Source organism: Drosophila ficusphila, unplaced genomic scaffold (assembly GCF_018152265.1).
Source record: "Drosophila ficusphila isolate 14025-0441.05 unplaced genomic scaffold, ASM1815226v1 contig_791, whole genome shotgun sequence".
In the NCBI taxonomy this organism is placed as follows: Eukaryota; Metazoa; Arthropoda; class Insecta; order Diptera; family Drosophilidae; genus Drosophila; species Drosophila ficusphila.
Window position 1 is genome coordinate 17,330,936 of NW_025064737.1, and position 13,540 is coordinate 17,344,475.

The 13,540-nt window shown below is 39.1% G+C and overlaps 1 protein-coding gene across 3 annotated transcripts; it reads right to left on the reverse strand.

Moving 5' to 3' along the window:
- Positions 1 to 27: 27 nt before the first annotated feature.
- On the reverse strand, positions 28 to 13,157 carry LOC108092142 (homeobox protein 5). 3 transcript variants are annotated; one of them, XM_017191651.1, is made up of 5 exons: positions 12,964 to 13,157; positions 11,608 to 11,694; positions 3,575 to 3,772; positions 1,400 to 1,998; positions 28 to 1,114 (listed from the first exon to the last, which is right to left on the reverse strand). In XM_017191651.1, the coding sequence occupies exons 2-5, from the start codon at positions 11,653 to 11,655 to the stop codon at positions 859 to 861; spliced, it is 1,101 nt and encodes a 366-aa protein (XP_017047140.1). In that variant the 5' UTR covers positions 11,656 to 11,694; positions 12,964 to 13,157; the 3' UTR covers positions 28 to 858. The 3 variants fall into 3 exon arrangements, with proteins under 3 accessions (XP_017047140.1, XP_017047142.1, XP_017047141.1); XM_017191653.1 differs by lacking the exons at positions 11,608 to 11,694; positions 12,964 to 13,157 and adding an exon at positions 4,361 to 4,419; XM_017191652.2 differs by lacking the exons at positions 11,608 to 11,694; positions 12,964 to 13,157 and adding an exon at positions 3,949 to 4,269.
- Positions 13,158 to 13,540: the final 383 nt, after the last annotated feature.

The following is a 13,540-nucleotide window of genomic DNA, read 5'->3' on the forward strand; positions in this document are numbered from 1 at the left end:
GGTTCATCAGCTAATTAACACAATCACTTTTTGTTCCAACACAATTCTCACTTTATTTTTATAAAACATTCTCACGTATAACATGACTTGGCTCGATATGAGTGCAGTTCGATATTGAGGTTTCTGGGATGTATATTTATATTTTTTATAGATATATATTGTTTTGTGGTGGATGCTTGTTTAACAATTGAGGTTACAATTTTGTAAAGAACAGGATTTATTTTCAGTTGCGGTTTTAATACTTTGGAAAGCTAAAGAATAAATTAAAAAATACACTTCAACAGTTGGCCAATTTCGTGTTAGCTGTAAGAGCAGTCCAGTGAATTGTTGTTGTGTTGCTGGCGACTATATACAATTAACATTAATAATTCTCATAACTAAATTATACACAGTGTGATTAAAGCTAGAGTCATACAAAAAGTAAACATAATAGGGGGCAGGAGGGGCGGACAGGAGAACAGAGGGCTTCCGGATCGGTTTTGATTCGATTCAATTCGATTCGGATCAGATCGGATCTTGCAAGCAAATTGGCGGCAATTATACAGGGCTGACACAAGATCAAATGAACGGGAACAGAACTGCCTTGTCATCGTACTACAGGTTTACATAGCGCAGCGCTTAGTATTTAGATTAGTTTAGGTTTTAGCTCAGTTACATTTATGTTTAATCGTATAGGTAAGGTATCGCGCATACGTGTCGATAGATATCATTATTTTATATTACATATAGAGTGCGGCATTCTGTGTGATGTAACATGCTGACAATCGCCATCTCCTCCCGATGCGCGGCAATTAAAAACGATTTGTAAAATTAACTCTCAGCGTAATTAGGCTAGATTTCGACCCGCAGCTGCGGATGCTACAACTCAAAGAAGTCGTCCTGCTGCTTCTCCAGTCGCTTCAGTGAGTTCTGAACGCGCCTCGTCTGCGTCGTGTTCAGCAGGTGCGCCGTATCCGAGGAGTTCCCGCTGCCCGTCGAACTGTGCCGCTGGTATTGCGCCGGACGGTCGTTGTTGTTGGTCTTGTAGGAGTTGTTCAGCGGATGGCGGCGCTGCGGGAAAATGTCGGCGGTGCCGCTGATGCAGATGTCCGCGTCACTCTGACTGCTGACCAGGCTGTTTGGGGGAAAAACAGAAAAACAGATAAGTAAATAATGTCTATAGGAAATGTTAAAGATAATCAAGGCTCTGGTTCGGAATTTATAATAGAAATCACTGACCAAATTATCACTTTTTGTGTTGTCAGATTACAACTGATGGATTTTCATATTATGGATACTAATTAATTTTTTTTGTTGGAGGAGCTAACCAAATTGACAACCGAACAATGATTGATTAGCTGAATAGTAATAATATAGCTTGCTGTAGGTTCTTGAACCATAACCTTGCCTAATTACTTACTCCTTGGAGCGCTCCACATATTTGCGCGACTCGGAAATGGTGTTGTCGATCTTGTTGAGGAAGTCGTTCATGCACTTCCGGTTCTCCTCCTCGGGCGTCATGGCGGCCACCGAATCAAGGCTCTTGCTCTGCTTGCCGCTGCATCCACCGTGGCCGTGCATCATCTCTGGATCCTCGTCTCCGGCCTGCACCACCAGCAGTTCCCCGGCAATCGAGTACGGCCTTTGTGGCGGCTGCTGCTGCTGTTGGTGCTGCTGATGGCTGTTGCCGCCGGAACGCGATCCTCCGGAGCCACTTGTGTTGCAGCTGCTGCTGCTGCCACTGCTGCTACTGCTGCTGCTACTGCTGATGTCGTTGCTCTTCATAAAGCTGTTGTTGCTCTGATTGCTCAGATTGTTGGCATTGTTGTGGGCCTCCCGCTGGCCATTGGCATCCGGGGTGCCGGGCGGCGTGGCCAGCACGGCATCGAAGGCGGTTAGCGGATCGCCGGGCACCTGGGGATAGTACGGTGAGTTCTTCTCCACGGGCACCAACAGGAACTGACGCAAGAACAGACTATCCGACGCGAACAGGCGGTTGGCCCGTCTTATTTGCTCCGTCTGAAATGGAATACATATAGACATATCAATTTATAATATACATATATGAGCTCATCAATTACGAGCAATTGCAGCGCTGACACATGATTGATGGATGAGATTGATCGACGGATGGATGAGCCGGGCCAACAAGCTTTTATGGCCAAACGGGTCAAGTGGCATGCAACGATTTCATTTCTGTTTTGGCTTACAGCGACATTTTAAGATTTTTCGAGTCAATAAACTTAATCTGAATTTAGGCAAATATTGGCCTAGTGCTAACTGAACAGTCCAGCTCTCGTTGTGGACATAAATCATATGCAGCAATCTGTCAAGTTGCGAGAAGGTGTATAAATATGGGGCTGCAGCATTTTCCAAAGGTTCCTCGGGTCCACCGCGATAACGAGACCGATAAACAGCCAGACGACTGACTATATGCTAGGTACTAGATACCAGATACTATTCTCTAGACGGACAGTCCCTTCTCACATGTCGCTATCTTCTGTTTGTCCAAGTCACTAGACGACTTATCACATCCCCCGCATTTGTGAGTAGGTGTGGGTTCGGTCGTAAATTCCAAGAACCGACAGAAATGGGAAAAATGGGGAGCAGATGGAAGTCGCCCGGGGCAACTGTGCCATTATTGAATCGATATATTCAAATCCCTGGGAGTTGACATTTAAAATTCAAAGGGCTCGCGTGATTCCAGCACTAGTGGAGCTTCCCCAATGGTGCAGGAAATCAATGCATGTGAAGAAATGATTTCGTCAAGATTCATATTTCTTAGTGGAAAATTTTGTAAACCTTGCACAACATTAATTAATAACGCTAGCGTGACTGTAATTGGTTGGGGAATACGAGTAAGTCTTTAAAGACTATTCATCGGGGGCACTATTACACATAACAATGCTACAGTTTGAACATCCTTTTAAATTACAGTAGCAGATAGAAAATGCAAAAAAAAAATGGTTTTAATGGGCAATTCTCGGAAAAATGTGGCTAACACAGTTCAAGGACTCCATTTTAAGGTCAACAAATTCAGATTAAACGGTGGTGACATTTAAAATGTAAAAGGGTTCGCATGTCAGCAATGCTTTTTAAACTCGTAAAGCTAATCCTTTTGCATACCCAATTAAACAAAGAACATGCCATGAATTTTTATAGAGTTGTTAGGTAAAGGTTAAACCTTAAAATTATAAAATCAAAGTCTTGCAATGTTAAAGATTTTTTGCAGCAAAGAAAAAGGCATCGAAACTCAGAAAGCTCGTTTTTAAACCTTCTCTAATGTGTTGAAGAAATCAAAGACAATTCAACAATGTTGAGTAAACCTCAGAGAGTTGACGGTTTCTAATAAAAGTTGTGCACTATTAGAGCTTCCCTTTGAGCGGCTAACAAATCAATAGCGATTGTAAAGTTGGGGTTAAATTAGAAATTCAAAAGTATCTATAAGATATGTTCGGATTTTTATTAATATTCCGTTAAAAGGAAATAAAATATTTATCTTATAAACTGACGGACAGAAGAACTACCTCTTAAAGGGAACTAGGAGTATGGCATGGAATGATTAATCTTTGGGATGGTGAACTCCGAAACTCACCGTGCATCCGTACTTGAGGGCGATGCCCTGCAGCGTGTCCGTCTTCTCGACGATGTGCCGGATGAGAGTCTCGTTGTTCCGCAGGCTGTTGCAGCAGGTGCTCCCATAGCGCTTCAAGGTGCGCGAGGAGTCCCGGATCGATTGCTTCTCGTTGAACATGAATTCCGTGTCATCCATGTCAGGTACGATCTCTTGAAACTGTAACGGATTTGTAGAGATTGATGAATTTATATTATTAGTGATGTCATGGCCAACACGTAACGCACACCAACACACAACAACCAATATGTAAAACTATTTCATGAGAGCGACTGATTTGATTTATACGAAAAAAAAACGAATTTCCGCATTAATTAATTATTCGGGCCACTCACCCGCTCCTTTGCAACGGTAAACTGCAACTGTTACAGTTACTCCGTTACACTCTCATACACAGGCACACACACACACATGCTTTCAGGCCTTTCAAAACAGAGCGAGCGAGGTGTTAAGAGAAGGGGAAGTGAGAGGGGGAGGCAATGACGACGTAGACCTCCCACCGATTTTTCACCGCCCACTTCTCACTCGGTTTTCGACTTGCGCTAATATTTGCACACGCGAGTACCCTATTTTATTGCAAATTGCGATTTTTCAATCAGATTCGCTTTGATTTTCCTTCTGTTTACTACGACAGAGAAAGTGACAGTGTTGCACAATGTTGACTAACGGTGTTGCAGGATATCGTAAAAATGGGGGAGGTTGCCACACTGGCCGAAAGGTGGCGGGAAAATTTAAATCCTGCAATACCTTTTCAATTTAGCTTGTACTTAAAGGTATGACACAAATTTGAATCACAAAATGAATCCAAATTAAATATTTTGAAACAGAAGGGCAATGCTACTCTGACTAAACTGATTGGCGCGCATTTTAAGTGTACAGCTCACATTTTTGTTCGTCTTTGTCTCAAAAATCCAGACATTGCTAATTTTTCAGTTTGTTAGTGGATAATTTTTTCACGTGATCCGCGTCTACGTAAACGTCTTTTAATGTATTGTATATATTTAGTCAGGCTCGAACCTGTTTGAACAAAGCAGGTCGCCGCTGAGTTTGTTTTTGTTTCATGTTTTTTTTTATCCCAGCACCAACAGCTGCTGCAAATATTGAAATTAGCGGTGGCGTGGACGACGTGCCGCTAGCCCGATAATTAACATGTGACTTTATTTATTAATGGTAGCTGAATTGTATGCGCAATATTGCTGCATTATTGCATTATTACCCCCGTACAATAACTACCGCATATTTGCATTATGGGCTTTGGCCAACTCGACCAAACCGGCCGAGCTTAAGGTCAACAACAAGTTGTTAATACACTTTGTTACGCTGTTTTATTTAAATGTTTCTTTAACTTCTTTTGCGCCAACAAACAGCTCAAGTATCATTTTACATACATATGTAGTTATGTATTTACATTTGTTAAAAGCTTCATTAAGAATTTATTACATAATGAAATATATCATTTGATATCAAGCTTATAAAGTTTCTCTGTTTGTTATAATAGTTGAATTCAAAAATTTAACGAGCAGGAATAATACCTTTTTATTGTTTTGTAATTACAGTGTTACATTTTAGAGTGATCATAAAATCAAAGCTCAAACTTTCATGAACTGTAATTTTCTAGTTGTAAATCTGGCATTTTGCGTTACTCATATTTAGTTATTTCTGCAAATCGGGTGACACAATTGCCACCGTATTCCTAACTTTGTATTGGACGCCATTTATTTATGTTTGGCAAATATTTTGCAGATAAGCTCCGCAGATAACAAACACACAAACCGCTGCGCAGCTGAAATTTAACCACGTTGCGCTCTCCATAGTTTTCTTTGGGGCTATATAGACACATGTATATATCTGGCCGATCTAAAGGGGTGAGGGTGACGAAACGGTCATTGACATGCGCATGCCGGCAAACAATTGTCCATTGTTCAAACCAGTCACGAGCTGCCTGCTGCGTCACTCGTTCTAACTGGGTGGAATAATCATACGCCATGGTGTACACAGTATAATATAATTACACTAGTTAATAGACAAATTTTCCGCTTTGGAAGTTATTATTGGATAAATTTAAATGGGATTATACAGAAATACATACTTTTTAAGCCTTTTTAAAACTTTAGATTTATTTTGGGTCGCAAAAGGTACATATGATATGTATATTTTCAGAATATTTAGAGATGCAGTACAAAGCGAATGTAAATTAATTCTTGGATTAGAGTTTTATTATGTGAACTGATTCTTGTAAGGAACATATCAAAAGTAGAAAACTGTTACTTGCTACTCATTCTGATCTGAAACTATGGATATCTCGGAGAAAGCTCCCACAATTGTCCATTCCGAGCACAATAAACAAAACAAAACACCTGATTAATGATCAGCACACGAGCTGGCGCTCAGACATGATCGCACTATATGGCACTGGCGTTTGTTATTGTGCACGTTTATTGGCGCAGAAATGAATGTTAACTGCTTTTTGGCACTTTGGCTCTAACAGAAGCCCCCCTTCAAGCCGAATATTGAGACATCAGACATGCTCTGATGCCCCGATGATCTGCCGGCGCTTCTTCGCTTTGTGAGTCACTAATTTGTGTCTGAAGATCAGCGGGTTCATCGTTTGATGGGAAATTATCGTCTACGTTCAAAGAACTTCGAGTGCTGAAGGTCAAGACGATGGAGCCACGTTAGCCCGCTTTTAGTTGGCCCATAATCAGGGCCATAAATTATCCAGCTAATGCGGCTCACAAACTCATAAATTCAACGATATCGTTTGTAATCTATTTCAATTTGTTGCCTTTCAATCGCGCTCGCAGCTGTGCGGTGTTTTCAATTTTTTTTTGTTTTGTTTTTCACAAATTTATGGAATTGTGCAAGCGCACAAAAATTATAACCGAAGGTTGAACATAAGTAAGTAACCGCCGGGCCGGTCGGGCACTATCTTTAGTATTAATTAAAGCCACCAAAATTGGGAATTGCAAATTGATAAACAGCAAAACGGAACGAATCGGGAGGAAACAACCAAAACAATTTGTATGTACGGTACGTGACTGAGAAGCAAGAAGCTCCATATATCTATTCAGATATTGCATGTGTTCGCGTCATTATCTGGAGCACTGAGTTCGGTTATGGTCGATGATATATGGTAGTTATTCGACTGATGGCCAAACAAAGAGTTTTCTTTGCGGCAAGACGCGTGATTTCTTGAGGAATTTCTTGGTCACTTCAAAATAAATATTGAACCGCAAAAAGATAAGGCTCAGTATTTCTACTTTGTGTGCAGTTTAGAAGATAATCAATCCTTGGTCTAGAATGTATAGATATGGTTTAGTCAATATGATTCACAATAAACTCTAAACAAAGTCCAAAAGCGGTGTCATGTGCTTTAAAGCCAACGAACCTTGACTTATTTGCCATAAAATTAGCATAATTTTCCATCATTCACCTCACGCTTTGTCTTATCAGGGGAATTACTGGAAAAGTCCCCAAAGAATTGACTTATTAATACCCCCAGCTCAAGTTGTCCACGACGATATCTTGCTTGTATAACCCGCATACGAATGTCTAGAGCCCCATAAGTCAAGTGTCCGAGTCTTAAGTGGCCTTTTCATTTAAGTTTATTTATATTTAGCGATAAATTAAATGGATGGGTAGCGTTTCTTCACGGTTTATTGTTCTTGTCGAGTTGTTCTAACACATGTTATTTGCTCAAACGAAGGGCAAATGCAGGTAACACAAACGTTATTAAATTCGAAAAGATTTTAGTTACGAGGTCTACGTGCAAAATGTTAACGCTTCATTCAATTATCAACGTGACATTTTATGATATTTGAAATATATAATGGTCTAGTGAAATTACGAAAAAAAACAATGATAAATCAATATCACACTTAAATAAATTGTTAGTGGCTATTTGGGATTGTTTCTGATTCGTTCGGATGCATCAGGGTTTTTTTATAATAGTAATTTTGTGGCTTTGCGGTTCACACTTCATCATAGCATACAACACTTAAAAATTGTTTGTCAGACGTGCAAAACATTTAGTAATTTATTTTCAAGTTTTCAAGACAAGTAGGAAATGGAGCCCTTCAAATTCAGTTAAAGTGAGCGAACGAGTACTATCAATCTCTATAAAGGTTGTTTTATTTCTTAATGACGCTGCACTTAAGCGTGTGATTGATTGTTCGCTTGGTTTCATAATTCATCTATCTATATACATACTGCTGGGTGTCATTAAAAAAGCATCTGAGAAGCCACCAAATGACTATCAACATGATTTATACACCGTTTAATTATATGCCCACAAATACTTGAGTTCTTGCGGCTCTTATTTTTTAGTGTTTGCGTTGGTTTTTACAAAATGAAAGGCCAACAATGGGGGTTTTTGCTTCGGGTGACAAATTATTTGCTGATAAGATTGCCGCCTTTGTTCCAAGAGGGTGCAGCCTTCGTTTATGATCAATATAAGGTGCGATCAAAGATATTGGTACGCCAAACAATGCACAAACAAGGGAATTTTACAGGTTTCTTTGGGAGTTGTCGTCTGGTTTGTTCAAGAATCGTTCGATCAGCACGTTCAAATTCTGATAAGCCTTTTGGTTGAAAGTCAAGGCTAATGTTTCACATACAAATCAGCTAAGTCTCTAAACAAAACGCCGAAATGTCGGTCTATTTGTTCACTCAAAAATGCTGACTTATCTTTGTCTTTTTTTCGGAATTGTTTTCCCTTTTCTTATGCTGATTATTCGTATTTATAAAGTCAGGCGTCACAATCCAAACAATAACGCATATCAATCGTAGAGTTTCTGTAGATTGACGCTTTATTCAAAGCAAATTGAACCGGTTGCAGCCGCTCCAACAAGCAAAAGCTTAAATATAGAAAAGCAGTAATCGCAAATAGCCCCAATGAAAAAATAGAATATCCCCGAAAAGAAACCACAACGAAAAACCAGTCTCAAAATCACACTGTGCAACAGGAAGCAAATCTTCGCTATGTTATTATCTCCAAGAATCGCGAAGAATTTGACTCACTGGCTTCCCCCGAGATAAACTTGGGTTAAATAACAATAAACTTGGGGTTTTACAACCCGAGTAATCGGTGATTTTTTTGGTACCATGAGGTATCAATCTACACATTTTATTTAAGCTGGCTCCCTGCTTCTATATATTGCTTTTTATAACTTACTCCCTATATTTGCCTAGAGCCCCTAATTATTTTTCGTGACTTCTTGATTTGCACTTAATAAAAACAATGTTCAACAAAAGGTAAATCATTTTTATTGAACTGTATGGTTAACCACATACATTTTAAAAATAGGTTATAAATAATTTAACAAGTGAAGGAACAAAATCTTGTCTGGTTGATTTAGGTTATTTATAGTTTTTACTACGTTTTTTACAACCCGCAGTTCACAATGTAGTTTATTTAGAGAACTTTATATGACCTATTTTCATTCAACTTTAAAATGTGGTTTTAGTTCACAGAATATTAACATATTATATGTAGTTCAGGGGTGATTCTTTAACTCATGTGATAAATAATGGAGTGCTGTGTATTAGGTAGCAAACGGCAAGTTAAACTTTTGCGCGTGACCCAAATTGATGTTGGACTTAATTGTACCTAAAGTTATCGCCGAACAACCGTGGGTAATAGAGCAACCTCGTTGTGTTGGCCCGCCCGCATGCAAACAATTACCAAATCAGAGGGACTTTCGGTTCGCTGCAGGTGCCGAGCCACAGTTAACTGATTAACGAAGGCCAAAACCACCCACAGCTGGCCAACATGGTCGCAATTCGACGAAGAGCTACACCTATATTAAATGTAAATGTGCCACTCGAGTGATAAATGTGCTGTATGTTTGGCCTATTGCATGTCCAACCGAAGGACAGAGTTATATAGTTTTATGGTCTTTTTTGCTTAGTGATTGCAAAAGGGCAATAAACAGCTGCAATGTGGATGCAGAGAACCGGAATGGGTGCATTGAACCCTCGCAAAAAGAGGATCTCGCCAAGGTTAAGGATATTTTTAGCAGCCCAAATGGAATGCGGCGCTGAGCAAGAATTAACTTTATACTTTGTAAAATGTGCATTGGCCCAATTAGCGGCTGCAGTCAGCGTATAAAATGCATTTTGTACTCGCTTCAACTTGTTGTTCTCGCTTTCAACACCAAGAAAAATATTGTATATATTTTTAAAAGAATTTTTTAATTAAACAAGTGGTTAAAAAGTGAGGATTAAGTTTAACAACTTACTTACAAAACATTTTAGTTTTTATAAGCTTTGTTTGATAGTGAAAATATTTGGTTAATAATTAGTCTTCATAACTTCTTTGTATTTTTATTTTAGCTTCGAAATCAATGCAAATTTCATGATTTTTCTATGGTAAACTATCGAATTTTGGTAACATTTTCTCGGAGTGCCCTGACTGTGCTGCACCGCTGTTTTTCCACACTCGCACACTCATTGGCCATTTGCAATTCAACCGGAGAACCGCATAAGTTGGTGGCTGTAGCTGTAGCTGCTTTTGGCCAGATGTACTCGTTGCTGGCTTACTCATCGCGTTGGTTCGCTGGCCACGATCTTAGCACACTTTGGTGGCATTCGCATTCGCATTCGGATTTGGATACGGATTCGGGTTCCGAATCGCAATCCCCACAAGTAGCATTTTCAGCCACAAAAAATAAATAGAGGGTAAAAGAAGCCGAGGAATGGAAAGAGTAACGCTCGTTCAGAGTGCTTTTTTCTTTGGTAATGCGAGACCATTTCGACATGATCGTGTTTCACAGAATAATTTATTATTTTGTTTGGCTGTTGCCGAGTGTCTCTTGGCCAGGTCTTTCTTAAATGCGGTTAAGCACTCTGGCTTCACAGACACTTCCCTCCCTACGAGCCAAGTTCTGGCCGGCGATCGTGTTGTTTGCTTTTGAGGTCTGTACAAGGGAAAAATAGCAACAACAGTATGATCTATTATCAGGTTTAAAAAAATAGAAATAGTGCTACTTTCCAACTAATTAAATTAATAAAATAAATAAATTCATTTGTAATGAAGTTATAAATATTAATATTAAAATATTCAATAGAAACTACCTTTTCCATTTTAGCATAAGAATTGTTTATACATATATGACCCAATTTTGAACCCATAAAGTGTATTATGTTAGTAGTGTCCCGTATAGTATTTTATAGTTTCCCAAACAGAATCTATTTCTCTGGTCGCAACTGTATTGCATTTGCTTAGAGTCTGGCTGAAAGCCACAACTTGAAGCCAAGAGCTAACGACCGCTTATTGCCGTGACTCCACAGCCTTTCGCATTCTCCCCAACCACGCGAATCCGCAGAAAAGGTGCACAAAAAACATATTAATGATCAGACAAAAAGCCAACAGAAGTTGAGTTCATTTCTGCAAGAAAGCCACAGTATTGGCGTCATCTTAGCCGATTGCCAAAGGCAAACGTTTCGAGTAGCAAAATCCGTTAAGCGGAGATTGTTTGGAGTCCCATAAGTTACCAGTTCTATATATATTTTAGAGAGGTCTAAGATTTCTATGGCTTAGATACAGATTTTTGTGGAACAAAAGTGGGGTTTCAAAAGGAAAAAATGAAAATCCGTGTTTCTCTTTAATTTTTAGAAATATAAAATATTTAAACATCACTTAAACCCTTTTTAATACTTCAATTCAAATAAAGGACAAAGTAATCGTTGAATATAATAGTTGATGTTTTAAATAATTAACACAAATTAGCTAAATGCTTAGTGTTTTCATATTTTCACGCCACTTTTTGTCAATTTTGTTCAGTTGAATTTGTAATTTGCTTTGCCAACTTACAATTGTAATTTCTTTTGTAATTTGTGTACACCTTAATTGTAAGCCGATCGTCAGCTTCCTGTTGTATCTTGTGCTCACAACAATAATTATGAATTGTAAGTGGATTGACACCTATATATGGCCTTGTCCATTTGCCTTGCCCCTATATTATTATTACTGACTTATTAACTCAATAGCTTACCTGCGAATGCAGTTTCCAATCTTTGTAGGCCTTCACAAAGTAATCCATTTCCTTGAATTTGTTTCTCTGTTTTGTTTACTGGATCGCCTGAATCAAAGAACATAAAAAATACTAAGTGCGGTCACTCCACTCACTGATAATAATTTCGTTTTTTGTTTTTTGTCCGTCTCATTATAAGACGAATGTATTTCCACAATTATGAAACAATTAAACGCTGTTCGTGGGGCTTTTTTTGGATGTCTTGATATATGTATGTTTTTTTTTTTTTTGGCGGCTGCAATCAAATGTGGTTGTGCAATTTCCTAGCAATTATTTAACTGACTTTACTTTAGTTTGGGATTTTTCGCTCTAGTCAAGGCTGGCAACAAACGAATCTCTTGTTTTTTTCCTCTTTCGTTTCTTTTGTTTTTGTATTTTTGTGTCTTTGCACTTGTGCAAATCTCCAGAGCTCGTGGGCGCGCATTTGTGGGTGTGTGCGAGAGTGGGAGTGTGCCGGTGACGTGTGTACGTGGGTACAGTCCAACCTCTTAAGGTCTAACCTCCAGTTCGACAAATAATAACTCAATAAAAATTTATTACGAACACGTTTTTTAATGAAACGAATTGTAAGGAAAGAATGTTTAATTAAAAGAAACAATCAAAAGCGTTTTTAACGCATTTAATAGGTAAAAACATGACACTATTATCGTAAAAACTGTAAACTTTAAAATATATATAACTATATTCCAAGTTAATTAAACGTAATTTGTAGTTAAAACCATGAAACTAAAATGGGATTTAAGGGTTCAAAAATAAATTGCTCTGTTGAAATTGGTTTCCTTACATATATTTAAGTTATGGCTATTATTTTTTATGTCTTCAACTTGTTAAAGTGAAGGTCTCGGGGGATTCCGGGTTATAGAAGTTGGACTGTACGTGAATTTGTTTCCGTCTGCGACAAATGGAAAGACACATGTGTTTGTGAACCGCGATTCGTGATCTCTTGCCAGTTGACTTTTTGTATTTTAATGTTTTACCTAGACGACGAACAAAAATTGAACAACTTTTAAGATTTTTCTTGTTTTAATTCGAACAGCCGCCTGTTCGTGCGATCTGTTTGTTACTTAAGTTATTAATTAAATCGTTGTTGTATGTCTGTGGGACAACGGCGGCTTTTGTTTTGTCACAATGCAAATCGAGTGGGGAGCACCGAGTGTAAATCCACACAATCGGGGCTTTATGCCCACCAGATGCTCCTCGTTTGCCCCTTGGCAACAACAGCAAACGTTCTCTAACTTTTGGCTTAGTTGTTGTGTGTATATATTTCACTTAATAGCAACTCTTTTATTATATATTTTTTTCCATTTCGGCACTCACAAGCACACAGATACAAAAGCGGCGACGACAAATACGACGACGGCGGCGACAACGCGATATTATATTTGATTATTTTCCTTTTTTTTCAGCTTTTTCGCAGCTAAACGGAGGCACTAACTAAATTAAGTAAGCCAAACAAATACAACTAAGAGCGCAGCAGGCGAGCGACCAACTCCAAGCAGCACTCAAAAACAAGTGACCGCCGAATTGAATTTACTGGCGAGCAACCGACGACGAGCGATCGCCAAAAGCCAAAAGCTGGCTCTTCGCTCTCCGCAGAGCTCTCTTTCCGTCCGGAACGCTCTCTTTTAGCGCTCAGCTTGAGGGGCGCTCGGTGTCTTCGGCTGGAAGAACTAAAGAATGGAATAGTCGCTTATTGGAAGCGCACACAAGTACGAGAGTCAGCAAATACATATGGGCTTACCTCCGTTACTCATTTCCCGCCAGTCATTACTTTTCCAAGTACTTTTGGGTGCTCGGATTCGCTTAGTGATTGTGCCTAATTCGAGTGATAATGGTGATAGCAAACACGTTGGACCAGCCGGCGGAAAGAGAACATTACAGGTACAGTGGGCTC